We start from the raw sequence: 27,708 nt of genomic DNA on the forward strand, positions 1-27,708 counted from the left end.
CACACAATTGTTTCTTTGCACTCTATTTACTTGACCATTTATAGGCTACCCTGGTGTTGGTTGACTAGGTAGTAGGTAGGGTGGATAATTAGGTTAATTGACATTTACTCAAAGTCAACGAGCAAAATACATGAAATTAAGAGTTAACAGTAGTAGCATAGCTTCTAGAAAATAGAGCTAAAACATCACAAATAAGATAATTGAAAATGTATTATCAATATAGCCTATTAATCAATAACTGAAATTATTACGTCTGCAAGCGACAAGCCTGAAGATGAGTAGCCTTGTTGAGACGCATTCATCATTTTGTTCTCTGGGAAAACTCCATTTGAAGTTGTTTTGCCACTCACTGAGTCACTCACTCACTCTCTCTCACACACACACACACACACACACACACACACACACTACGCTAAAAACAGTGCAAAATACAGATTATTTGAATATACTAACTTTAGAATCAATTCAAAAGGTCCTCCCTAGCAGAGAACTAACATGGTCTTCAAATCAGCGTGAGAACCACAGTGGTTGCCTGACAACCACCAGCCAGCCAATCACAGCGTCATCATCCGTCCGGACAATGGGATGCGAGCCCTTCCCTTCTTCAAGGAAGCTTAGCTGTAGCAGTTAGCCTGCATTGGCAGACAGGGAGTGAACTGGAGTGAACATTAACGGCGTTATAACGCTGTTCTGTGGGAATAGAAGAGGAACACGACAGCGCGTGAGTGTCCACTGGACGTTGTTTTCACGTTATTTCACCTGCTTTCATTTGAATGCTCACCGCTGTTTAATGAACAGTGCAACAGTCCCGGGGATAGCACGCCACCGTCTGCCCGGCAGTGGCAGCAGTTGCACCGAATGTCAAGACCTATCGAATTCCGTGATGCCAGGCCCAGGGGGCACGGTTTTTCTGTTTCTTTGGCCAGGGGGCACTGTTTCTTTGGAGTTATTTCTTTTGCAGTTGTCTTCTAAGCCTCGGTAACCATCAACCATGTTTATTGTTTGGTCTTTAAATGCCATTTTGTCAGATGGCTGCTTAAGGTGAAAAACGTAGCGATTGATTGCTTGATTTACAGTTTGCAGAAATCCAGTACATTTCAAGTACAACACTACAAACTTAACTGTGAGTGGACGACACCATAAAGCATTGGGCCAATCGTCAGAATTGTATTTGTCATCAAAAGCTGTCTGTCTTGTCTTGTCTGTTGAACATATTTATTATTTGAGAATGTAATTGTTTCACATTACCCACATTCTACCTTCTGTGGTTGTGCTACTGGGAAATCGCGAATGTGCGGGAACGGGCAAACGGCGACACTCAAGTCACGGATTTCGACAGGTCACCAATGTGCTCGTTACACCGGGTGTGTTTGAAGCTCCCTCTCTTATGCACACGGCACATTAACTCCTATAGTGCAGAGTGCACCGAAGCAGCGTGCTGCTGTCGCTCCACATGCGCTGTTTATAAACACAAACATGTCCTGTTTGTTGTCTTCTTGTTATAGTTGTTTTTAACGGTGTTACTTAACGTTGTTCATGATAAAATGGTTAATAAGCGACAGGCAGGCCTGTGTCATGGCCACACTATAGGCCCAAAGCCCTGCTGTCTGTTCTGTTATGAAGATGCAGAGTAGAGATCTGTATTGCGCTAGACTAGTGTTTTTAAGTAAATCTCTACTAGTCTCTATCCCTAGACTCTAGGTCTAGAACATACATAGGCCTACTAAGCTTTTCTTTAGCAGGAGCATGTTTGCATTTTCATTTTTCAAGGGACTTTTTTTATCTTCTGATCAGCATCAACTCTGTTACCTTTCTTTTCTTTTAGGCATATACATTTACAGTGCGTATGGCACTTGGCACATTTCTCTGTTGTATTATATACGGTACATATTTTAGAGAGGGAGAGATATGCTTGCTCACTGCTTTGGTCAAATATATAACATATATCAAGTTCAGAAGTTAAAAGGTGAGAATTTTCAATTCAATATAGCACATTGAGGTATTTGCTGAGCTGAGCGGCTGCTTCTTTGCCACAGACTGGGAGGTTTTTCAGGAAAATAACATCGACAGTACTGCAGAGGCAATCACAGGGTAGCCTATATTCACTTTTGTGTGGACTCAATCGTTCCAAAAAAGACCATCAAGGTATACCCTTTGATTAATTGAAAATGGTGGGCCCTATTGTAAACAAGTGTAATGCTTTATGATGTCGTCCACTCACTTTGAGTTGTACTGAAATGTAGGCTACTGTAATTCTGCAAACTAACTTAATAAATCAATCAATCAAAACCCTAATAACAAGGACTACATCACATCTGATATTAAGAACTGCATCAGGAGGAAGAAGCAAGCCTTTCGGAATAACAACAAGATGGAATTAAAGCTAGTACAAAAATAACTTAATGGGAAGCCCTTTGAAGCTAGAGAACAGCACAGCATACGTGTCCGAGAGGCTTTCTCTAATAAAAGCTTGAAAGAATTGTGGGACTCTGCCAAAGAAATGACCAACTTAAACTCTGCAAAAAAGGACATGTATAATGAATTAGAAAAGGCCAATGAATTCAACTGCTTTTATAAACGTTTTGACTCTGATCCTACAAAGAATGTTACCGAATGTAGAGAGCTGCTAACTACAGTAGTGTGTGTGACCCGATTAAGCATAGAATAGTAATTGAGCTGAGGGATGTGGTAGATGTTTTTAAAAATCTGCACATTAAGAAGGCCAGTGGGCCTGATTGTATCTCTGCCTTTCTCCGTAAAACGTTTGCTGAGGAGCTAACTCCAGCGTGGAGCCCTCTATTTCAGCTGTCAGTAGACTCAGGCAGAATTCCTGCTATCTGGAAAAAAGCTGTTATTATTCCTGTTGCTAAAAAATCCTGTCCGACGGAAAATAATGATTTCCGACTAGTAGCATTGACATCAATAGTAATGAAATCATTAGAACGTATCATGTTAGGTAAATTATGTGAGATGGCAGAACACCTTGGCTTTTAGATCCTCACCAATATTGCCTACAATAGAGGTAGAGGTACTGATGACGCTTTGAACTCCACTACTCATCTTATCTTAAAACACCTTGAGGATCCCTCAGCATATGCTAGATTATTGTTTATGGATTTTAGCTCGGCATTCAATACTATTCTCCCTCAGACCCTGTTATACAGGCTGAAACAAATGGATGTCAACCCTTATATAATTTAATGGTACTGTGATTTTCTCATAGAGAGGCAACAGCAGGTCAAGGTCAACTCCACTCTCTGACCTACAGGCCATAAGCACGGCAACATCGACTTATATAAACAAGAGATAGCAGAGGCCGTAAGGTGGTGTGAGGAGCAAAACGTTAAAAAAACAAAGGAGATCGTCTTCGATCCAAGGTCTGTGGGGGATCACAGCCCGATCCTCATTCACGAGGAGAGTGCGGAACCTCATATAAGTACTTGGGTATTTCTTTTGACTCTCAGTTAAACTGGGCCAACCAAGTTGACTCCGTTTGTCCCGAATTAACCAGTGCATGCACTTTCTGAGAAGGCTCAGGGTCCATGGCGTGGCAACAAACATCATGCTATTGTTCTATAGGGCAAACATAGAATCCATCATCCTTTATGGCATCACCACATGGTTTGGTAACCTGTACGTCAAACTCAAATCCCAACTTTAAAACCTAGTCAAGAGGGCTGGAATATGTATGTATGGTATGCAGCACCCATGTTCTCTTCAAGAGATATTTGAGAGTACAGTGAGTAAGCAGGGCCTCAAAATCACCCGAGACCCAAACCACATCCTCCTGAGTTGATGCCGTCTGGCAGACGGTACAGATCACCATACTGTAAGCGCAACAGCTATAAATTCTCCTTTGTTCCACTGTCAATCAAAGCACTCAATAACAGATAACTACTGGGGGAACATGGAAGACCTTATGATGGGAGAGTGCAATACTGTAATACTTGAACCTCTTGATATATTTGAATTGAATTGAACATGCCCCAAATTGCCTATAATATAGTCCAATTCGTTTTTTGTATTTTATTCAAACGCAATAGTGAAAATGGCAGATCTACAAGCTCACAAGTTTGTAGCTTGTCTATTTTTATTGCACGAAACAAAATCTGTCGACCTTTATAAGTGCTCAACAGAACTGTAAACAACCTGGCTGGACTGAACTTTGTGAAACATTATTATAATCACCACCTGCCAAAATGCTGACGATTATTATGTGTACCGCTGCAGCTGCTTGCTAGGCTTATCTGCTGTACTGTACACTGTGACATTTTACCGGTCATCATTTCAGGAGGTTGGGTTAGAATCTTAAAAAAAAGAAACTGGTGGTTGGTAAAATATTTACAGTGAGTGACATGAATACTGTTAAAACATGAACTCAAGTTCTTGACACCATAACACAGCCGACTGCGAGTTACTGGGTATTAATTCAATATTCATTGATTAATTTATCGAGGACAAACTTGTGACCCACTAACAACTGATAGAGTTATTGTGGATATACAGTAATATGGATATTGTGACATTGATACAAGACTAGATGATATTGTCTGGAATTTCATGATCAGAATCATTAATGCACAGTAATACTGTGATTAAATTATGTATTTTCTGCTCTTAAAGGAGTACTGGTAGTTCACCCAAAACATTACTTATTTTCTATCAATTCCTGACCCTATGAAGCCTTGAATTCATGGAGATTATTTAGTATATGTCGCATTCCTGAGCTATTTGACCGGTGGAGCCTCCATTTGAGGGTCATGAAATTATTGGCTTAGGAATGCTACAAAAACAAATACAATATCTATGAATTCAAGGCTTCATGGGCTGTGTAATTGATAGAAAACTAAATAAAGTGCCCCTCGGGGCACAGGCCTCCACCAGGGCAGGTCAGGATGTGGCGTCCTGGTGGCGCTATATAACAGGCCATTCTGGAAGATTTGGGGCAGAGGTTCATCGTTGGCATCCAGGGAGTGTGCGTGCAAAATGTTCAATATTTATTTGTCAATATCTCCCTTGTACAACTTTATTTTTTTTACGAAGCCAGATGAATGTATTTTTTATTCATAATGATCCAATTTTCAACAACAAATAAAAATAAAATGCCATAATCGTGACAATCCTACTGACTAAACTGAGACCTGAAATTAATTTTGTGTTTGTTTCTTTATCCAAAGGATGATGGAGAGGACAAGGAGATCTGTCCTGCTGTACCTCTTTGCACTTTTCTTCGCATGCCTGAACAGTAGTACTGGTAGTGATTCTACTACTGCTACAACCCTGAGGACCACCGCCTGTAGCACTTGTATACTTCCTCCCCCATCCGAGGCGGGGATGGGGGCAGTGGAGATGGTTTCTGCTGTGGAGGACAGCCAGAAAGCCGAAAACACTCAGCGACAACACCTGGAGGCGTTATTCAACCGGTAGGTTGGTGTCTGGCTGCGGTGGAGAAACGAGGAGAAGGGGCTGCTATTATTTCAAAGTTTTGCCTCGGATAAAGATTCAATACTTTATTGCCATGTCAACAGAGTTGATTGGAATTTGTTTCAGTGCTCTAAAAACAGACATACAGACAAACATCACATATTCATACAGTAGAAGAGGAAGTTATTAAACGATTATTAAAATCAACGAATGGATTAACTTCTCAAGCCCTGTTTTATACTTAAATAGCTGTTTGTGAGCTTGTGGATAATGGCCCCATTTAAAGTTTAAAGCTGAGCTAAAATCATGTCTCCACCTAAATTCAAATAAGTCTGGCCTGCCCCTAGCATTGCACACGGCTCACTGCTTTGGCGAGTTTGTCTCTTGTGAGACAATGCCATATGTTCGTATCCCTGGCCCCACACCTCCTATTTATCATCATCTATTTTGATATTTTCTATTTTTTGTCGTGGTTTGTTGCACTGTTTGTCCAGTTGTTGAGTTCCACAACGTACTGTAAACAAACCCTTGGCTTTTTTAGTTTGATGTACTCCTACCCATTAAAACCGGGAAAGCATTATTTTATACTTTGACTTTGACTCGACCTTGTAAATAAATGTCATTTTTGAAAACACAGATCGGTGAACTATTGGTTCACCGATCTGTGTGCCCGCCCCCCTCCTCCTACCCTCCCCTCCCCTTCCCGGTAGAACATAGTGGAGAACAATGATGTCACCAAATTTGGTTATTGCTTAGCGAAATACAAGATTCCCGCCCTCCGAGACCAGATTTGGCTCGTTCGCCCAGGCTTTTGGTTTTTCTTTGGAAAACAAAAAGCCTGTGGTCCCCTAGGCTAACCAATCACTGACCTCCCAACAGGTACGGTGAGAACGGCACCATCTCCCTGGCGGGTCTGAAGAGGCTGCTACACAGCGTGGGTCTGGACCGCATCAGGAAGGTCATGGTTCAACACCACGAGCAGCCCAGCCAGGAAACGCCCCACGACCACCACCTTCATCACCACCACCACCATCACCACCATCACGCCTATCATCACCAGCATCACAATGGCAGCAACGACACGCACCGCCAGAAACACAGCCGCGACAACGCCTCGGAGCCCGGGAAGTTCTCCCCCAAGACCCCAAAGGTAATCACCATGGCCAGTTCAAAACCTTTTATTTAGGGCTACAACTGTCGATTGTTTTCTTAGCGATTTTCTTGGGGCAACTGTTATGTTGCTCCGATTCACCGCAAACTTGGCACAAGCACTGTTCAGGGGGCGGAGCCACAGGCACATGCCCCCCTCCCACAGACCAGGGGTCAGTGTTAGAGCAGTGTTTAACGCTACAAATGGCCATGTCTCTCTCTGATTATTGCTCTGACCAGCACAATGCAGGACTTGATTTTCAGGCTGTTACGAGGCCAGAAAATCTAGTAGTATTCAGTACTTGCTGAAATGTCTTGCTGAAAACATGCTGCCATCCCCCTTGTAGTGAAATCGAGGTTAATTTGATGGTTCTCAACCGTTAACGACGGCTCAGGTACCCACGCAGGAGGACGCTGTGGCTCCGGGGAAGAAGGCGGAGAACCCCGACGTCCGCTACAACCTGTACGACAAGAGGAGCAGCAGCACCACAGAGGCTCAGGAGCTCGGCACCACCCCTGGCTACTCCACCCTCCCCCAACCACACCCACCCCATCAGCACCGCCGCCGCAGGGGCGCCCTGGCGGCCGAGCAGGACGGTGGCACGGCTGGAACCTCTGGACTGGATGTGACGGGAGGGGGAGGCAGAGGGGCGGCCTTGGGGGACGGGGACCTGGGCGGTTTCCATGACGACCACGGACATCATCACGACCACGCTGACCATGAAGCCCATGACCATGAGCTGAACTTCACAGAGGTAAACATTTATAATTCCATGAAACTGTACTCTTTTTTTTTTTACCCCAAAATGCAAAATACAGTGCATGTTCAAAACCGTTACTTTTCAGGTATCAGGGAAAAACCTGCGTTCCTTTTGGATCCGGTGTAATAATTATTAGTCACAAGCTCGTGTTAATATTAATCCCCATTGGTTAAATATGTGTAAAACCCACAGGCAGTAGACTGCAGATTGGTTATTTTCTCTACTTGTGTGCAACACTCTTGTACAGTGTGGGGAATTGGTTTACGGAAAATCAAAAACAAAAAAGGTGAAAATGTAACATCAAGGCTTCTGTCGGACAGCAACAAATGGACTAATGTGATGCATGGTTTATTGTGTCTCTCCTCCCCAGTGCATGAATGCGTCCACTATCCTGACGTCTCACGGCATGTCCAAGGAGACTGTTCTGTCCCTCAGTGACTTCAGCTTCCTGTGTCCAGCCCTCCTCAACCAGATAGACACCAAGTCGTGTCTGGTGCATGGAGAGAAGCCTGAACGCACAGGGAAAGGTCTGTCCACCCGACTTCACTTCACAAAGATGACCCCAAATTGTGTGTTTTACTTAATTTCTTTTAACCCTCTTGACTTGGTAAACTGGATCAGAGTTGGCTGGCACACCTGAATAAAAACTCTTGACGGGTCTATTGTTGGAGCCGATCAAAGAATAGACACTCTGTATTCACTTGCTTTATCAAGAAGAAACGTTTATTCTAAAATGCAACTCTTCGGTCAGACATCTGCACTTAAACGTTTAAGTGTGTGTCATATCCTTTCTGTTGTTCTCGTCCCCAGACCATACACATCCTCACCATGATCACAGCCTCCACGGTAACCACGACCACTCGGACCACCATGACAACACCAGTGACCACCTGGGGGTTGACGGAAGTAAAAACATTGGCATCGGTAAGACCCGCCTTTACTGTATTTGGGTGAAATGTAAAGCTACAATCTGTAAGTGTTACTCAGAGGGATACAAACACAGGTCTCCTGTGTGGCGTCCAAACCTCTACTGCTGATCCAAGAGGGAACCCCTGCTTGTCCAGCAGAGATATACTGGACCGTTCAACCACTAGGTGTCCTACCTGACACCAACGGTCCATAACGGGTCCATTTGGTTACATTTAGTTGGCAGGATCAAAATGGCCAATATTTAGGAACAAGGGTCCATTTGGTTCAATTTGTACACTCTGAGTTAAATTAACACTGAGGATTTTACAATGTAGATCGATGGTATCAAATGGAGATGTGTTACCTAATTTACATCACACTGGGGGTGCTTGAAATAAAAAATAAATGAGAAGCACTTCTCTACATGCCTACTACACTGTGTGTGTGTGTGTGTGTGTGTGTGTGTGTGGTGCAGCATGGGCGGGGGGCTTCGTGTCCATCACAGTGATCAGTCTGCTGTCCTTGCTGGGTGTGGTCCTCATCCCTCTGATGAACCGTGTCTTCTTCAAGTTCCTGGTCAGCTTCCTGGTGGCGTTGGCGGTGGGTACGCTCAGTGGAGATGCCTTCCTTCACCTCATCCCCCACGTGAGTTCCCTTTTCATTAGGCGCCGTTCACACCAAGCACGGTAACGAGAAATATAAATCGATGTTGTTGGGCAGAAACCTGTTATCTATCTTGTTTTGGTTAAGCTTACGCTAGCATGGGGGCCCTGGCCAGCTGGGGTGCCTGTCTGCCTGATGGAGGGGAAAGGAACTGGTTAGAATAACGTGCTCTTTCCACGTGCCACGTCCTCCCGGGGAAACTCTCCCCTGTTGGGTGAAAAGAAGCGGCCTGGACTTCTCATGCACTGAAGGAAGCATGAGGTCAGTCCGTTGCTCTCCCCAGGTTGGCAGAGGGAGTGTAGATTTCACTAGACAATTGACACTGAAATCGCCTGATTTTCTTTTTGTCCCCGCAACCCTCAGTCTCAGGGCGGTCACCACCACCACCACCAGGAGGATTCTGGGATAGAGCTGACGGCTCATGAAGAGCCTGAGGAGAGTCTGGACGGTGTGTGGAAGGGTCTGACGGCGCTGTCGGGGGTCTACGTCATGTTCCTCATTGAACACTTCCTGACGCTGGGCAAGATGTACAAGGACAAGAAACACAAGGTCACAACCTCAGCCTGCGATGCTCACGGTCATGTTAAACACTTAAGCACTTCCATGTGCTTTGCTATGTGACGAATTGTCCGTTTACAAGCATCAACATGTCACATGTGAGCGTGTAGATATTCATAATAATGAGTAGAGTGAATATATCGTTGCTGTCGGGCCTTATCTCAATTCTCCATGCATTTGTTTTGTATCGAGAATAAATGCCCTACTTGATCATACTACAGCGTCTCACGAAAGCATCAACATTAGCAGAGCTACAAGCTGGAAACACAAGCCACACATTTTGAACTCATCCATCTGCTACTTTTGCTGTGTTTGAAGTATCAGTTTTCCACCTGACAGACTATATATTATACATAAGTTGCATTGTTGCAAAAAAAAGTGATATGAATTCCGATTCATGAACAAATTATAAATACTGTATTGTGTAGCAGATCTACAAGTTCACAGCTTGTAGATTTTCAAATAAATGTAATACAGGGTTACTTAATCGGGCTAATCAATGTAGTCGATTAAGTAGTAGTAGTAAATATTTGGTTTTAAGTCGGTTATTGGTTCTCAATATCGTTTTCGATATAAACTAAATATTCTGTAAATATGAGCATAAGATGATGCGAGATGGAGATGTTCATGAAGCATAAATTGTCTTCCATTTTAGAAGCATGACAAAGGAGATCTGGAGAAGCTTCCAGCGCTGGAGGAGAATGACCTCAAGCACACTGAAGGTATCATGATACCGTATTGATAATGATGACGGTTTTAAAGCAAGGGTCTTCAACATTTCAGCCGACCCCATAGCTGAGAGAGAGATGAAGCAGGGACCCCCCACTACTTATTGTATATAATTATGTTGCAGATTAAACTTTTTCATAGATTTAATGACTTGTTTGACAGCACTATCATCGTTGTAGAAATTAATGTTAATGTGTATTTTCAGACATTATTTAACCTCTTAAAGCCTCAATACTTGGTAAACTTTGACCATTGGCTATACTTGGCCTGCGCTTTTTCCATTCTACACCTAACCTCTTTACCAAAAATAATTGTGAGCTTGTAGATTGGCTATTTTTGGCTAATGTTCCCCTCACTCCCCCCAGAATCCTATCACACAATGATGTGGCGGGCCACCACATCACACAGGGGGTCCCGGTCCCGGACCCCCTGTGTGAAGATCCCTGGTTTAGAAATTGGACACCGCATTCTTAAATTGTAGTTTTGACGTCGTTGCAATTACCTCTCTGCGCAGACACATCTCAAACTAGGAAAGCCAGGTTCAAAGTGGTTAAACTGTACTAATGACATTGATGTGTTGTAATTGACCCGTCCTCCCAGACGTGGAGCTCAACGGCGACGCCTCGGTGGCCTGCCTCCACGATGCCGACGGAGCGGGCGTGGCCGAGGAGGAGCAGGTGATGCTGGCTCCGCCGGGGGCGGGGTCATCTGGCGCCGCAGGCGGGGCGAGCGACGGCCCCGCCTACACAGGCGATGACTGCGAGAACAAGTGCCACTCCCACTTCCACGACACGGTGGGGCCGGCGGCGGGCCCCGCCCACCACCATCACCACGACTACCACCACATCCTGCACCATCACCACTCCCAGGTGCTTATAGTTTAGCATTTTGTGGATTAGCATCTATTTGCAAAATAAATTCTTTTAAGCGATTTAGATTTTTGTATGCCTTTTTCTCTGAGTCTTTTGTCAGATTGAGGTGCTTGATCTAAACCGTGATGTCCGGGGCACATTTATAAATCGTCGCTACTTCGCGGTTACAGTATTAATGCTTCGGATTACTTAAGAAATGACGGTCGCAGATTTGATGTATAGGTGATTTTCCTTCCCGTTCATTTTGGGGGTCTTCAAAATACAAGCAGCCGGTCAGCACGGGAGGGCTAGCGCTGGAGTCAATGGTGGCACAGATTGAGTTAAAACATTCATATCCACCCAAAATCTTAGGCTTGGTATCTATGTATGAAATATTGACAACAACGCCATTTATGTATGAAATATTGACGACAAACTAATGAATGTAACACAATACAGATGCATTTATTCAGTTAAAATGTTAGTTATATACAGTTCATATTGTAGTTTTGTTTCTGCGGTTAGTTAGTTAGTTTTAACCGTACTAACCTTGTGGTAACCCCTCCCAGAACCACCACCCTCACAGCCACAGCCACAACCAGCAGTACAACCAGCAGCACTTTCAGCAGGCCGGAGTCGCCACGCTGGCCTGGATGGTCATCATGGGAGACGGACTGCACAACTTCAGTGACGGCCTGGCCATAGGTCTGTATATGAACCACAGCAATGCTTTAAAGTCTGATCTTAGATCTATGACCTGGACATAGGTCCGTCTGAACCACTACACTACACTGCTAATAGTGTTTGTTCAGTAAAAGAGGTTTCTCAGTCTCCAGCGCTAATGTCAACAAAATACATTTTCCGGTTGGGATGCCAATTGAGCAGTCATATTTAGAATCAGACGGTAACAAATCCAGTTTATAACCGGTTCTCTGCCCTAATTGATCCAACTGAAAATGTATTTTCCGTTTACTAAAGAGCTGGACAGATGGGATGGTCCCCGTTACGGAACACTGTTGCAATGATATCACAATATATTATAGAGCTTTAACTCCCTTACGCAAAATGTATTGTTTTAACCAAAAAACTATCACCTGCACTACAGAAAGAAAAGACAATGACGGCGACATGTGATTTCTCCCCAGGCGCTGCATTCACTGAAGGTTTGTCCAGTGGTCTCAGTACGTCTGTGGCCGTCTTCTGTCACGAGCTGCCCCATGAACTGGGTGAGTCACTGCTTCTGTGGTTTGTATACAGAAATGTAGCTCTGCTCGCTCATTAGCTTTGGTTCCACATTGCTTTTAACGTGTCTTTCTCTTGCCTTGAATACTAGCTACTAGAGACAAGTAGGCTTATGCATCATTGTTGAGAAAACAATGTGTTGCACTTAAGTGATGATACATTGTCACTTAAGAAGAGGCATGGCATATTGTTTTTGGTTATACATCAATTAGTAACTAATATACAGTAATCATACATCAATTAGTATCTTTCTTACGTTGAACACTAATGTAGAATTAGTTGCAACTATATATATATATACTGTATATATATAGAGAGAGTGAGAGAGAGACATAGATAGCTCGTCTACAAGCTCACAATGTGTTGACCTTGACCAATCTAGGCTATTTTGTAACATCTTCGCCTATAATGACATAACCCTAACCCAAAACAGTTGCAAGTGTTTAATTTCAACCCAAGACCGGCGACCATTAACGTTTTCCCCCGACTGGTCGATTTTGGCTAAAGACGGACTGTCTGCCTTGTGATAACCTTGTGATAACCACCACCTGATGACACTTTGACTGTCCAGAGTGACATGTTGAGGTTGACGCTTGGACTCCATTTCCCAGGTGACTTTGCGGTGCTGTTGAAGGCGGGTATGACTGTGCGTCAGGCCATCCTGTACAACGTGCTGTCGGCCATGATGGCGTACCTGGGCTTGGTGACGGGCATCCTGATTGGTCACTACGCCGAGAACATCGCCATGTGGATCTTTGCACTCACCGCAGGGCTCTTCATGTATGTGGCCCTGGTGGATATGGTGAGCACGCTTTAATTATATTTTATATAATTATACATTATTATTTGAACCACTTTCTATTTAAATTCTGAATAAAACTGCCTCACTTGCTCAATACAGAATGGTTTTATTTAATTAGCAACGGGGAGCATTCTAGCCAGTATTAAAATGGTCTTATATTATAGTCTTTAGTTGAATCTGAGTCTAATAGCCTTTACTTGAACTCACAGTATAAAGTGTTGAGTCATCAGAACCAGTTTTGATAACATGTTTTGCTTTGTCTAACTCTAACCCTCCACGCTTACTGTACAAAAATGACGTACTTATCTCAGTCTGTGTCCTTCAAATGCACCTGGACACTTCACACGCGTGTTCAGCCTTTATACAGCTGCTGAGCTGCCAGGAACTGAAACCTGTGATTTCCACCAAAATTGAAGAAGAGATTAGATCATACATTAAAATGGAACGATTAGACATAAACCGTATACAGTTTTTTATTTTTATTGCATCAACAAAGTGGAGTCTGTTACTGAGATTGACACAAAAGTTGTCAAAGTCTGACCTCTTGTGGCGGTTGATAGTAACGCATGGGGTCCTTAGGATCAGATCCTACCAGAGCCTGCTCAGCTGTACTACTATCAAACAGTGATGGTCAAAAGATATGATGCAAAAGTCAAAACCCATGTTGTTCATTAAGAAACATAGTGCCATTAAGTAGAATATATATTTTTTTATTTCATGTCACTTGCATTTTACTGTATTTCTTGTTTTCGATTTACAGTAACAGCATAGCAATTGTTGTTTTCCCACCTGAGAACATTCTATAGCAATGATCACTACCTAAACCTTTTGTTTGTAACCTTTTAATTACTGATGAAAGTAATAATTAGTAATGAATCATTCATAATAATTAGTAATTCATATAATTAGTATGTTATAGTATATTGTCAGATGGAAACCAGTTATGTCCAAAACTGATACTTTTCTGGGTGCAAATCAAAAGTAGCAAAAGCAGCAGATCTACAAGGTCAAAACGCATCGCTTCGTGCCGTGTGCCAAGCCTGTGAATTTTCTACTTTATATGCTTTTGTATGATGCTGTGGGATGATGAAGTAGGCAGTTAAGACAGAACTGTTTGAATCTGGAGATAATGGGTTTCTGGCCGACAGCAGGGATATAATGTGTGTGTGATGTTGTGTGTTGCCGTGCAGGTGCCAGAGATGTTACACAACGACGCGGGCGACCAGGGCTTCAGTCACTGTGGCTTCTTCCTGCTCCAGAACGCCGGCATCCTGCTGGGTTTCTGCATCATGCTGCTCATCGCCGTCTTTGAACACAGAATACAGCTGGACCTGGGCTACTGAGCAGGCGTAACACTAGCTCCTCAGAATGACTGTCCCCTAAACCCCCACGGCCCCCACCCCATGTCCAACTGGACCTGGGCTACTGAAGAAGCATGATGCTAGCTCCTACCAATAGAGCAGCCAAGTCTGACATACATCACTGTCGATAGAGGCCGCAATCCCCCTGGGTCACAGATCTTTTTTCTAGAGATGCATTAGAGTGCATCAGATAAGAACTGTGTTACAAAAATTAAACAAATCAGCCGGCAATTTTACTGATATGAACATGAAGAATCAGCTGACAGTGTTAGAAGTACTAATTTATCCACACAGTCTTTATCAAATGTAACTCAATATCATTATCAACACATACCGGTAGTCACATACCTGACAGAATCACCCGGCTGATTTGTTTATTTTTGGAACACAGTTCTTTTATTCCACGATCTGAGATTTCTCCATGGGGATTTTCAATAGAGAAACTACCTCCGTGAACCAGGGTGCAGCGGGAGTGATGCCAGGACTTCGGTACACTCTGTCTCCTAATCCACCTCTATCCCTCTCCCCACCCCAAGGCAAGTCCTGTCAACGTGTGTATCACAAGTCATGGAATCCCTGTCCCATGCTCGCTTAACTTCTGAACAAACTAGCTGCTAAGCCTGAGCTATACGGTACATAGTTGTGTGCGCAACTGCGCATGGATGTCGGAGTCTGGTAATAACAGATCTACAGTACATAACGAGTTGCAACAATTTGTCAGTGTGTGCAACTAAGTATAAATCCGGCACTACATGTACTGTGCTCTCCAGCAACAGAACCACCCTTCCCATATCCTGTCAACGTGTGTCACAAAATAATCGAATGCCCCGGTCTAGCGTAGCCAGGTGATCAGATCTCCGGCTACTGAATTTGGAAATTTAAAAAAAGAATAGCTGCATCGCAGAACCAATGGTAGGATTGGTCTTCAAATCGGTAAGCATTGGTTTGTTGTTGCTGGTTTACTCTGGCTTCCAAACCACTACAATAATCATCTCTGTTGGGTGGAAACCTCATACAATATGTCCAAAACTGTTACTTTTCAGGATAAAAATAAAATAAAGTAGCAGATCTACAAGCTCAAAATGTGCCACTTCACTGCACGTTCTGAGCTTGCAGATCTGCTACTTTTGATGCTTTTGTATGACACTAGTATGATCAAGTAGGGCGTTAATTTACGAAAAAACAAATAATATGGAGATAAGAGGTTTCTGCCTGACCGCAATTGATTTCCCCAGACGTCGGTCGGGTTAAATCTTTGATCTTATGGCTACGCAAATCTATCAAATCCCTGCACTTGATCAATGAATTCATTGCTGCTTGTTTGTCCCAAGTGTCAAACTAAGTGTCATCTTCGTGATTGCTGTCCCCTCAAACTACAGGTCCAATAACATGTTAGAGAGAGAGGAGGGTCTTCTTATTGGACCAAAGCTCTATACAACACATTCCAGAGGTCTGTAGCGTTACCATGTGTTCTGTCTGTGTCTGATGCAGCATCTTAAATGGTCAGTTACACTTGTCATTCAGAAAGGTCATGTTCTGCCATGTTTGTTACTCAGAGCGTGTGTGTTCACGCCCATGCATGTGTGTGTGTGTGTGTGTGTGTGTGTGTGCAGGACCATTGTTACAGTGGGAAACCAAAGATAATAGATTCTCTACCAGTTGAACCAGGATGCATGGCTCAGAAAAGCAACTGGACATAACCACACCCCAATTCAATGAACATGTTCGTCTTATGAAGAACTCCTCCCTTTAAATGACTGATTAGTGACAATTACGTAACTTTTCCCTACAGCTGACTTGTAGTGGGGACAGAGGCGTGGCTGTAATCCTAGAATGGTTCAAAGTGTCCAAAGAGACATTGAGAGCTGAAGAATCTGACTAATAATAAATTAATCTGTATAAAAGTTCCAACCTAAAGGACAGAAATGTAATTGAAGTACAGCTGCTGTTTGCTTAAAAAGTGAAACTGGGAGAAGAAAAGGAAAGTTAATCATCACTATCCTGCCAAATGTATAGATCGTTTTCTTTCAACGGTGTCATTTTAGTTGGTAGAATCTTTTTAACACACACTAGCCTTTTAATCTGCATTTGTTGAGCAGAGAATCATTTTTGTGTCAAAAGTCAAACTTGTCAACATGAGCATGTAGTGTTTCCTCTTTTTTTTTTTTCTCCATTGTGTCAAGATTTGCCTGTTACAATTACAAAATGCCTGTTAACAACTACAAGCATTTAGTGTAGATCATGGTAGAGAATCCATGATCTTTATTTCGTGTCAAAATATTTCTTTTGTTTGTTTCTACTTTGGGGAGAGGCTCCTTATATTTAAGCCAAATATGTAGGCAGTTTTGTTTTAAATGTCCATGAAGAAAATGTAGTGTTTATTTATTGATTCGTAATATAGTTTGAATTTCAGTTGTTGGATCTTCAGTGGCTCTACCAGGGCCCAATAAATTGAAGCCAGTCTGACGATCTCGTTGTTGTTGTTGTTGAAAGAAAACTGCTTGTTCACTCACCTACAGGTGATGGTGAAGGAGAAACGGACGGTATGAAAGCTGAAAGGGAGACAGTATAGGTCAAGGAGTATAGACCGACAGTAGGACAGCTGAGAGGGAGATGGAGTATGAAAGCCATAGAAGACCGACAGTAGGAGAGGGAAGGTATGTGTGAGTTTGTTTATTGACAACACTCACCCAGGATGAGGATCGTTTTTTTCTTGAGGGAGGGTTTTATCCCAAAGTTACAAAGTCTAGGTCATCTTTGTGTTGTACACAGGAACTTACTTAAGGAAAAATGCTCATGCAAAATGTGCATATTTGGACAAAAATGAAGTATGTGACTAAAGTGAAAGTTATATAGTATGTTCAAGCATGAAACAAATCCTTCATTAATGTCAAATGTATGTACATTTGACCACTACTTTTTCATAATGTTGGGAGACTGTTCCTATCTACTACACCGAATCGAATGAGAGGTAACACACACAGCGCTCTGGAAATGGCTTGTGCGATAGAGGACTTTGCACAAGCATGGTTGTTTGATCCAACTGGTAAGTGGGTATAGAGTAGAAACCAGTGGAGATGGAGAGCATCTGGCAGTTAGTACATTTTTGACCACGAAGGAATGTTGATTTAGAGCTAGATTTGGCATAGCACGATTTTCATTGATTACATAGTGAGAGTCAATCAAAATGAGTTAAAATAGGAAATGAAACAAATTTGGATGAAGGCAAGACACATTTCACTAGGCCTGTCTGTCCATGTTTTTGGACCTTTGCACGGCCCGCTCAATCTGCTCCAACAGCTTGTCCTTGGTGTTTTTTACATTCACAGCTGCCTTTTCCATCAGTCCAGTGATCAATTCAGGACTGTAGGCTCCTTGATTGGTGGTGTATTTCTTTTTCCACTCCTCAAGATCATCTGAGAGACAGACATGAGGAGGTTGAAGAAAAAATATTTTACATTGGTTGATCTAATGCTTTGGTTCCCAAACCCCCGGGACCCACATTTCCACAATCCATTATGAATGAACAACTTTAGCACTATTCAATAGTGATTATACTGTAGCCAACCTACAGTAGAATGAGGCGTGGCACGTTGTACTGTAGATCTGATATTTTCAGAATTTCTTAAATTATTTTATGGATATTTTTATTATGATTATGTTTTGAAAATGTATTAACTATTTAGAAATTAATTTGTTTTTTTTACGAAGACAGAAATATGTAAAATTCCACGATTGTGTATGTACAATAGAAATGCAAGTGTTGCCAACTTACCGCCACAGTTAATGATGTTGAACAGGGGCATATGGACCACAGTTGGTGATTTTCTGTCCCCCGGAAACACATAGAAGTCCTCTGGCCTTGAACTGGCATCTTTGGGTATAACAACATGTGGGAAAGCTATACCCATCTCCTTGGACATCTCAACCACTCCTTTCACCGACTGTATCAGCAACAGAATTAAAACATATAGCCTAATGATTACATATTTTAAATAGTTAATTAAAGATATAAATATTTTATTCAAAATAACTATGTGCTAACTGTGTGTCATGAATAAATAGCTGAAACAACTATGTCCCACATAATAAAGTTAGTTGTGAGGGGCTTACAAATGGCCGGCCTCTCCAAAAGGAGGGCCAAGAAGTTTTAGCAGTTTAGGGTCATTGGCCAAGCAGTTTCCGTTATCTATGATTTATGTCTGCTGTGTCTGACAAGTATGTGATATAAACGGTATGTGACTGACAAAGTTACGTACATGCACTTTGTAACAGACTGTGTGTGTTACCTCCATGGGGTCCTCACTAAAGTCGAGGGAAATGATGAGGTTAATGTTCCTCTCTGGTCGAAGGACAGAGAAGTAGGGAGAGTCCAGCATCAGTCCAGCATCCATATAGTCCCTGGTTTCTGCTGCCAAGATGCTGGGCTCTACTTCGACAGCTGTAGTTTCTTAGAGTTCAATGTATTAAAGCAATAAGCCACAAGAGGTCTCAGGTTACCAGGTTTTTTATAATGGCTGAGAGGCATGGTGAGTCTCTAAATTTCACCCTTCCTTCACGAAGGTTTTGATTTATTTAGTCTTTTGAATAACACCATTTAGTTTCAGTCCTATTTTAGTCATCTGAAATAGTAGGCTATAGTCTTAGTCTAATCTAGATATTATTCTGCTTTACCTCTGGGTTGAACAGGGGGTTTCCTTTGTGTTAATGAGCACAATGGGAATGACCAAACCTGCTTGCATGTATATGTTAATATGGTTCATTGGTTGTTCTCTGTGCTCTTTCCAGTGGGGTAATTATAGCTAACTAAAACTAACAAAATAGCTAAAACTAGAATAGGGAAAGAAAAATCCCCAAAACGCAAATTAAATAAATGGTGCATTTATATAACTAAAACTAATACAAACTAAACTGAAAGCTGAGCCTTTTCACTAAATATAAACTAAACTACCACTTTAAAAACCAATCAAAAAGGTCAAAAGGTTTAAAAAATATTAATGTTAATTCTAAACTGTAATAATCTTTCTCTTAATTGTCTCACCTGTCATGTTGTAGAGGAAGTTGTATTGGGTTCCCCACTTCCACTGTGATGCACATGCTATGGTGCTTGTGATTACAGCCCACCAGCCTGAAATTACAATCACATTACCAGTGGTTGTATTCAACTACAAGTGAAAGTTAAAAGAGTTATAGCGCTGCAGCTTTAAAGAAAAATACGTAGATATTCAAAATGTTGCCACAAACAAACAAACAAACAAAAAACACAATTAAATTATTAAACTAAAATTATTTGTATGACAATTATTCATCTCCAAGTAAAAGTGTTCAAGTGTTTAAAAAGGCAAGGGAGAACAACTCACTGGCAGGAATGTTACAGTTCTCGTATGAGTTGTTCCAGCTGGAGAAACCTTCACACACCTCCAGTGTGTATTCCTTCAGCTTGTCCCTCCAAACAGTCTTTTCCAAAGTCAGCATATTGTTTGGGTCTAAAAATGCTGCATTGACCTTCCTGTCCACCTGGCCTACAGAGAGAAATGCACACACGCACCTAATATGAGTGGAAATGGAAAGTTTCTGTGTCTCCCATTTCACAGGTTTCCATGGACTGTGATTACGGTTGGACCCCCTGGCTGTGGATCGAGGGCAGGAATACAACCATATTACACTGGGGGCTCCATCTTATGCCATGCGTCATTCTCAAGTAATAAACATTTTCTGTGAATTACGTATTTAGGAGCTTCCACTATGCATAAACGTTATCTTGCGGCCACGCAACCCACTATTAATTTTGTCGACTCCTATATTTGCGGGTGGAGGTGTGTCTGTAGGCGTGTTGATGCGCTTTCCCTATATTTGCTATCTTATGCACACAGGTTTAGGACAATGGAAAGTGCCTCTTCAAACCACCCCTAATGCAAATTCTGTTTGATAAAAGAATGCTCCTGACTCTGAGGCGGTGAGACCTGAGTTGGAGCTGCCTCGGCTTGAGTCATGTTGCACAACATTCACAGCTCAGAGGTCTCGTTCTGTCTTAATTCTCCACAAATCTCTATGATTGGAATTGTACTATAATCAGCAGTGTCAATTCCTTATTGTGTTTAATTGTCTAGTCAAAGAAGTTATTAGATTTGCACGAGTGAGGCTGTGTTGGAGCTACTGGACACAAAACAACCCGGCCTCTGTATCAAATATAAATAGGCTATACAGCAACGTGTCGCTCTTTCATGGCCATGGGCCATATAGTGTAAATCACTGGGCATAATGTTAAATGGATGATGGATCTCTTAAAGGCAATGCAGGTGGCACAGTGATTGGTTTAGTCATTGTAACGCCCAAACCACACCTATGCATAATGTAAGGGGTAATGGAGGTGTTTTAGGGACTTAGGCTGTGGCATAAGATAATAGATTTTACGGGGCCTGCACACCTCTCACACAGTACTAAATCCCCACATTAAGGACAAAGGGCCACTGCCGCAAGATGGAGCCCCTAGGAGTCTTCAATTGGGGTTCTGGGACGCTAGGGGGTTGTCGGGAACTACAGGGGGTCTGCCATGTCTTTGTGAGATGGGGCACATTAGCTGATAATAGCAGATCAGCTATTTTCAGAGAGTTGTAAAGAGCAGACCAAGTAGATAGGCAGCCAACGGTTAAAATAAATTTAAGAAAAATACACATCAACGTGTATGCAACACATTTATAGAAAAAATAATGTGTTAACAAATGTAATAAACAAAAAGAAAATGTAGGCCTATAGGCCTACAACACTGATGATAGTGCTGTCAATCAATTATATGAAGCCAGAGCTATGAAATCTATAAATAAGTTTCAACTGTTTTATACGTTTAATATGATTTGTGTCTCCTCCTCTTGCACTGTGGTTTTAAACACTGTGTTTACGTTTTTATTTCATTAAATTTTTTCCTTAAATAGAAATTGGACATCTTTTTAGCTGTGCACTACCTGCATGGAAATAGTTTGGCTTTCAGAGAGTTGTAGATGGCCTGCATGGAGTACAATACCTTCAAGCAGCTTGTTCATTTTTTGGGCTACATCTGAAAGATCTTTCTCTCCTAAGGCCCGAATATTCAGTTCCACCAGCGTCTGGAGCGCTTCACACTTCTGGCAGCTGCACTCTTCATCTAGATGAAAAAGTGTGTGTGTGTGTGTGTGTGTGTGTGTGTGTGTGTGTGTGTGTGTGTGTGTGTGTGTGTGTGTGTGTGTGTGTGTGTGTGTGTGTGTGTGTGTGAGAGAGAGAGTGAGTAAAATGCTCAAATTTAACAAATTAACCAAATTACTGAGAAAGAATACTTTCATACATGTGGAAGAGTGCCATAAGGAGATGAGCCACTCGTTTAGTTCTTTCCATGTTTCCATCTCGTCGGCATAGCAGCTGCTGCACATTCCTGCCAATAATAGATAGAGACATCATTATTCCTAAAAAAGCTAAAAAATCAAGTCGACCATCTCTTGTTAGGCTCACAACCTTTCATAATCGATCGCAATTATTTGAGATAATCAAAATGCATATAGCCTAATCGTTTCCGTTCATTTTCCAATATGAAAAGAAGAATCATTATTATTATTATTATTATTATTATTATATGTGCCAATGTTCAATGCCAAAAAACATGTATTTGTATCATTAACCCGCAATTATTTGTGTATACGAGGAGTGACCTTGCACATAGAGCATGTCCATCTCTGGCTGCTTCTTTATCAGGCTCCCGTTGTCAAACTGGCTCCCGAAGTGGGCCTGGTCCACAAAGAACCCAGCGATGGAATACCCCGCCGCACCAGGACTCAGCTCAAACCAGAGGTCTGAAAAAAGAACCTCTGAATCTATCAGTCCATTTCAACTCCCACACACACACACACACACACACACACACACACAGGGAATAGAGCAATGATACTTTACCTTGTAACTGTCGTTGTTCTTGTTTGATCTTCTTGTCAATAATAGTATAGATGGGATAAGGATCCATGTTGTGCTGTCCTCTCTGGGCTGACAGAACATGCTCATCCATCTGGAGAGAGAAACAGTGGCTGAACACTTCATGCCATTATTGGAGTTGCAGAAAAGTACTCTCTGCTGTACATAGAGGATATCAATCAAATCAGTCATAGCTTGCTGCTCAGCAGGAAAAAAAAGTAAAACATTGTAATTATTATTTGTTTTTCTTTTTTTCACGGAAATGACAAAGAGATGACAGCTTCCTGTGTACAACTTTTGCAAAGTGGAGCTAGAGAATCTCTGTATTATAGTATTCGAAGATTTATGAGAGATTAGTATCACATTAACATTGTTAAACAGAAAACAAACTGTAGCTAAGTGTAGCTTACCTTTGAGCAAGCAACGTAATAGTCGATAAATGCATAGATATGTGTGGTTTTAGGTTTTGGGAACGGAAATAACATTGTCCTGTCAGTGTAGCGTTAATCAATATGTACTGTAATTAAACCAATGAGTCAAACTGTATGTCAAACTGTATGTATTTACTATTTAGATAGCATTTACATATTTCATGTAGACATAGCACCATAGTTTCATTATATAGATATTCCACTGTTAGGTTCTTAGCTTACAGCCTTAAATATGATTCATGATGACGATTTTTGTGTATATGATGTATTACCATGTTTTTGTTCTTGCTTACTGATACATTGAGAGAAGGACAGCTTGCCCTGTCTCCTCGCTGCTAACGTACCTATTGGACAAGGACGGGTTGGGGAGGGACTTAGAAGGGCTAATTATCAGCCGCCGCCTCAGCCAATTGACAACATGGCAACCCCACACCTGCCATTTGATTACTTAACCAGTCCACTTTTCACAGTCAGTTTGCATTCTTCAGACACATACTGTAGGCAGACAGATCTGTAGGCCTATAGGACGGTGGCCGAAGGGCACATGGTCTAGTTTAACCAAACGGTTAAACAGCATAAGGTTTCAGGCGAAACCAGAGGTTGTGGTTTGACAAACAAAAGTGAACCTGACAGTATTCTAGTGGGTAGAGTAGGGTCCAGGGCTGCTTCCTGGGGCCTCTGCATGTAACTTCCTCCTAGGTCTTTTTTTAAAATAGGAAATCTACAAGGTAACATGATTGCTTGTAGATTGGCTATTTTCACTGTTCCTTTCAAAAAAGGAACCGTTTGGACATACAAGTTATGCAATAAACTGCAACATTGTAGCTGAACTCATGTTACACAGGCCTACAGCACATCAAAACTAGATGTTTCAATTACATTCCTGTTGTAGTTGATTGGCTGACCTCTTTCACATACTTGGGGACCACTAACGCAGACCACAGATGTGTCAAGGAGTAGTTGTCACTTTGGCTGAAGTATTTATTCAGTTTTGCAAACATCTCCTCCAGGGACACGCTGCTGGAATGGCCCAGCCTTTCAACGATGGCACCTGTCACAGCCTCCTGCTGGGAGGACCAGTTGGAGTGCTTGTATAAGGAGGCCATACACCTGGGAGAGGAGAAGAGAGGAAATACTACATGATTTAGCCTAATTAAATCCTTGTGGAAAAAGCATGCAAGCAATCGATCAAAAATAATCTCTCTCTCTCTCTCTTTCTCTCTCTCTCTCTCTCTCTCTCTCTCTCTCTCTCTCTCTCTGTACCAGGTAGATCCAGAGACAGCGCTCAGGTACAGCATGCTGTCTAAGGTCGCATTCTCACCTAATACTTCGGTAGACTCGAATGCGTATGGGAGGAGAAATGGGATTCTTGCATATTTAATTGGCTACGGTTTGCCTTCACACTGTCATGATCCGCAGCAATTGGAAACGCAGCAGGGGGGACCTTTATCAATGTGTTACATTCATAAACTAGCCTACACAGTGAAATGATAAATCTATGGTGATAATTATACTCATAACGTGCATTATGTGTCGTGCCGACGGTCTGGGACTGCCCCCCCCTCTCTCGCTCTCTCACTATAAGCACGCAGCCACGCACGCACTGTTCTTTTGGGCATGGAGGCACAGCGCTGAGCGCACTGATATAACAGACAGCAGCGCAAAATGTTTACAAGTTTATCGAGATGAAAGTTCCTACTCCCCACTAGTCCCCACACAGTGACAGCACTCCATGTTTACGGCACGCACAGACAGACAGAATATTCTGTAGGCTATAATACTATTACACTGCACTGCAGTGTTTGTGTTTTCTTAAGCAATTGATTAATGTACTCGTCCTCATTTCGATCAGGGCTTCAGTCTCCACTCTCCTCATTCGACCACGTCTATCCACGGTAACGGGACATCTTTGCGCTGCGTAAAATATGCCTTCTCCGTCTCCAACTGTGTTCAGCTCCTCACCCGCCTGACGTATGTTTGCTTCATTTCCTGTATTTGCTGCGGATTGCATTCACACCTGCACCGAATCGTAGTCAAGCGCGATTGGAAGCGAAGCGAAACCCCCGTTTTTGCTCGGAGTAAAATGCGGTTCTTTGTTGCGCATTAGGATTCGAAAGAGCCTTCACACCTGCCAAACGAAGCGCACTTTCTGAAAATGCGCAGCAGGATTCGTTTTAATCGCAGCAAAGCTCTCTGGTGAGAATGCGACCTAACAGTCCTTCTCTTCCCAGTTGAAGCAGTGATCCCAGCAGTCCCACCATGGCTCTTTGGCCCCCTCCAGAGGCTATTAAGGTCGCATTCTCACCAGAGAGCTTTGCTGCGATTAAAACGAATCCTGCTGCGCATTTTCAGAAAGTGCGCTTCGTTTGGCAGGTGTGAAGGCTCTTTCGAATCCTAATGCGCAACAAAGAACCGCATTTTACTCCGAGCAAAAACGGGGGTTTCGCTTCGCTTCCAATCGCGCTTGACTACGATTCGGTGCAGGTGTGAATGCAATCCGCAGCAAATACAGGAAATGAAGCAAACATACGTCAGGCGGGTGAGGAGCTGAACACAGTTGGAGACGGAGAAGGCATATTTTACGCAGCGCAAAGATGTCCCGTTACCGTGGATAGACGTGGTCGAATGAGGAGAGTGGAGACTGAAGCCCTGATCGAAATGAGGACGAGTACATTAATCAATTGCTTAAGAAAACACAAACACTGCAGTGCAGTGTAATAGTATTATAGCCTACAGAATATTCTGTCTGTCTGTGCGTGCCGTAAACATGGAGTGCTGTCACTGCGTGGGGACTAGTGGGGAGTAGGAACTTTCATCTCGATAAACTTGTAAACATTTTGCGCTGCTGTCTGTTATATCAGTGCGCTCAGCGCTGTGCCTCCATGCCCAAAAGAACAGTGCGTGCGTGGCTGCGTGCTTATAGTGAGAGAGCGAGAGAGGGGGGGGGGCAGTCCCAGACCGTCGGCACGACACATAATGCACGTTATGAGTATAATTATCACCATAGATTTATCATTTCACTGTGTAGGCTAGTTTATGAATGTAACACATTGATAAAGGTCCCCCCTGCTGCGTTTCCAATTGCTGCGGATCATGACAGTGTGAAGGCAAACCGTAGCCAATTAAATATGCAAGAATCCCATTTCTCCTCCCATACGCATTCGAGTCTACCGAAGTATTAGGTGAGAATGCGACCTAAAGCAATGTTAGGAACCTCATCCTGTAAAGGCAACAGACAAATTGTAGCCAAAATACATTTTTTACTTTCTTTCTTGTGCTTGTCTATGTTCTCTAGTTTGGGTAAAGGGGATTTTTTTCCTAAACAGCTAAATTAAGCAAAAATGTTTGTGAACCACTGATTTGACACACTCCAGTGACCTTTGCTAAGGGTTCTTCATGCTCGAACAGACACATTCTGTCAGTAATAGCCCAACCTCTTGAATGAGCCTCAAAATACTTTAAAAATCATCTCCTTGTCATCCTTTGGTCAGTTCAGAGAAATTGTCCACTTTTACACCTGTTTCAATTTATTTATTTTGTTTTAGGTGAACTGTTATATAGGTACTATAGCCTACTGTTTAAGTACTATACACTGTAATTTTACCCCGATTCACATTCTAATCTCTAATGGGTTTGGATTGGCAACATTGCTGTGGCAACATTGTTGTAAATGAGGGCTTGTCCTCTGAGTTGAAATGAAGGTTATGGCTGAAAGGCTCATACCAGCGTGCAGGTGGTGATGTTGTTCTCCTTCAGGCATTGTTGAACTATGACTCTTCTACTGGTGATGTGCTGCTCCTCTACCTCGTTCAGAGAATGGCCAACAGTGACCTTGATGTGTTAAATGAATACATTCAAAATGTTTAATGTTTAAGTACAGAAATACACCTGTTTGGGTAAGTGACTGTCCAAAATGTATATATATGTGTGTATACTATATTACATATTACCAGTAGTTATATTATTGTCCACCACTGAAGGTGACTTACATCCATGCTTGTGAGCTATCAGCCAAAGGTGAGCTTGTGATATTGAGCAGAAGACGCTTGGCCAAAGCTGTGACAGTGATGAACAGACAAACATGCACATGTGAATAATATTTGGAGTTCAATAACTGCAATCTTAAACCAATGTCATATTCCAAAATTTAGCCTATTAGTATTCAGTTTTGTCACCTGAGAGGGTCATTTCACATGTAAATATGAAATAAATGCTTAATCATGTAGCTAGGTGTAATGTTAGAGTTCACAGAAGTGAACCTTTTCAAGCCTGTTTTCTTAACTCGCTGTTTTCTGCAAGACATTACTCTATAAGCCATATCTCCAAAACTGGTGGGTCAAACTGAACAACCAATATGTCATGATTCCCTGCTTTCATATGACGTGAAAAAATCATCAATAAATGGTGATAGATTATAGGCCTACACATTGGTCAAAGGATGACAAGAAAAATAAATAAAAAATCGTATTCATATTGTTGAACATAGTGAATGTGTAATTTGCTACCGTTATGAGTAATGTCGGTGGTATTTTCAAAGTACTCGCTCACTACAAATCGATTACAGGAACTTCCTACTAGTACTGTATGGTGACTTACTGTATTCTGTGATGGAAGAAGAGACGAGGGTGTTGTTCTCCACAAGCTCTTTATGAAACAGTTGCTTTTATACAGTATAGAGATGCTATTAATAGCATCACTGATCAAGCCCCTCTCTGACGATATCTGACACGTGCACGCACGCCACTTATACTTTACTTTCACTTGTGTGAGGACCCATTTATTGGAAATGGCATACTGAGGGAATTCAAATCACTACATACGCATACACACACACACACACACACACACACACACACACACACACACACACACACACACACACACACACACACA

At 42.3% G+C, this 27,708-nt stretch overlaps 2 protein-coding genes and 1 long non-coding RNA gene across 3 annotated transcripts; 1 reads left to right on the top strand and 2 right to left on the bottom strand.

The window, feature by feature from the left end:
* Positions 1 to 589: 589 nt before the first annotated feature.
* On the top strand, positions 590 to 16,918 carry slc39a6 (solute carrier family 39 member 6). The gene is made up of 14 exons (XM_080778671.1): positions 590 to 721; positions 5,178 to 5,423; positions 6,304 to 6,574; positions 6,969 to 7,328; positions 7,705 to 7,861; positions 8,145 to 8,258; positions 8,719 to 8,888; positions 9,270 to 9,455; positions 10,120 to 10,186; positions 10,794 to 11,062; positions 11,614 to 11,749; positions 12,190 to 12,270; positions 12,898 to 13,088; positions 14,279 to 16,918. The coding sequence occupies exons 2-14, from the start codon at positions 5,179 to 5,181 to the stop codon at positions 14,429 to 14,431; spliced, it is 2,400 nt and encodes a 799-aa protein (XP_080634797.1). The 5' UTR covers positions 590 to 721; position 5,178; the 3' UTR covers positions 14,432 to 16,918.
* Positions 12,963 to 13,697, bottom strand: LOC308325909. The gene is made up of 3 exons (XR_013965074.1): positions 13,630 to 13,697; positions 13,391 to 13,480; positions 12,963 to 13,076 (listed from the first exon to the last, which is right to left on the bottom strand). It is a non-coding gene; the product is annotated as an uncharacterized lncRNA (long non-coding RNA).
* Positions 16,919 to 17,689: 771 nt separating the features above from the next.
* Positions 17,690 to 27,441, bottom strand: LOC308326106 (cytosolic phospholipase A2 gamma-like; the record flags this gene model as incomplete). The annotated part of the gene is made up of 13 exons (XM_080778915.1): positions 27,412 to 27,441; positions 26,805 to 26,871; positions 26,539 to 26,646; positions 25,025 to 25,115; positions 24,079 to 24,142; positions 23,721 to 23,925; positions 22,370 to 22,478; positions 22,129 to 22,269; positions 19,810 to 19,971; positions 19,491 to 19,577; positions 18,739 to 18,899; positions 18,225 to 18,393; positions 17,690 to 17,865 (listed from the first exon to the last, which is right to left on the bottom strand). Exons 2-13 carry the CDS (start codon positions 26,808 to 26,810, stop codon positions 17,690 to 17,692), a joined length of 1,479 nt encoding a protein of 492 aa, XP_080635041.1. The 5' UTR covers positions 26,811 to 26,871; positions 27,412 to 27,441.
* Between the last annotated feature and the right edge of the window lie 267 nt (positions 27,442 to 27,708).

The sequence above is a fragment of the Protomyctophum bolini genome, assembly GCF_963924005.1.
Source record: "Protomyctophum bolini genome assembly, chromosome: 12".
NCBI classification, from domain to species: domain Eukaryota; kingdom Metazoa; phylum Chordata; class Actinopteri; order Myctophiformes; family Myctophidae; genus Protomyctophum; species Protomyctophum bolini.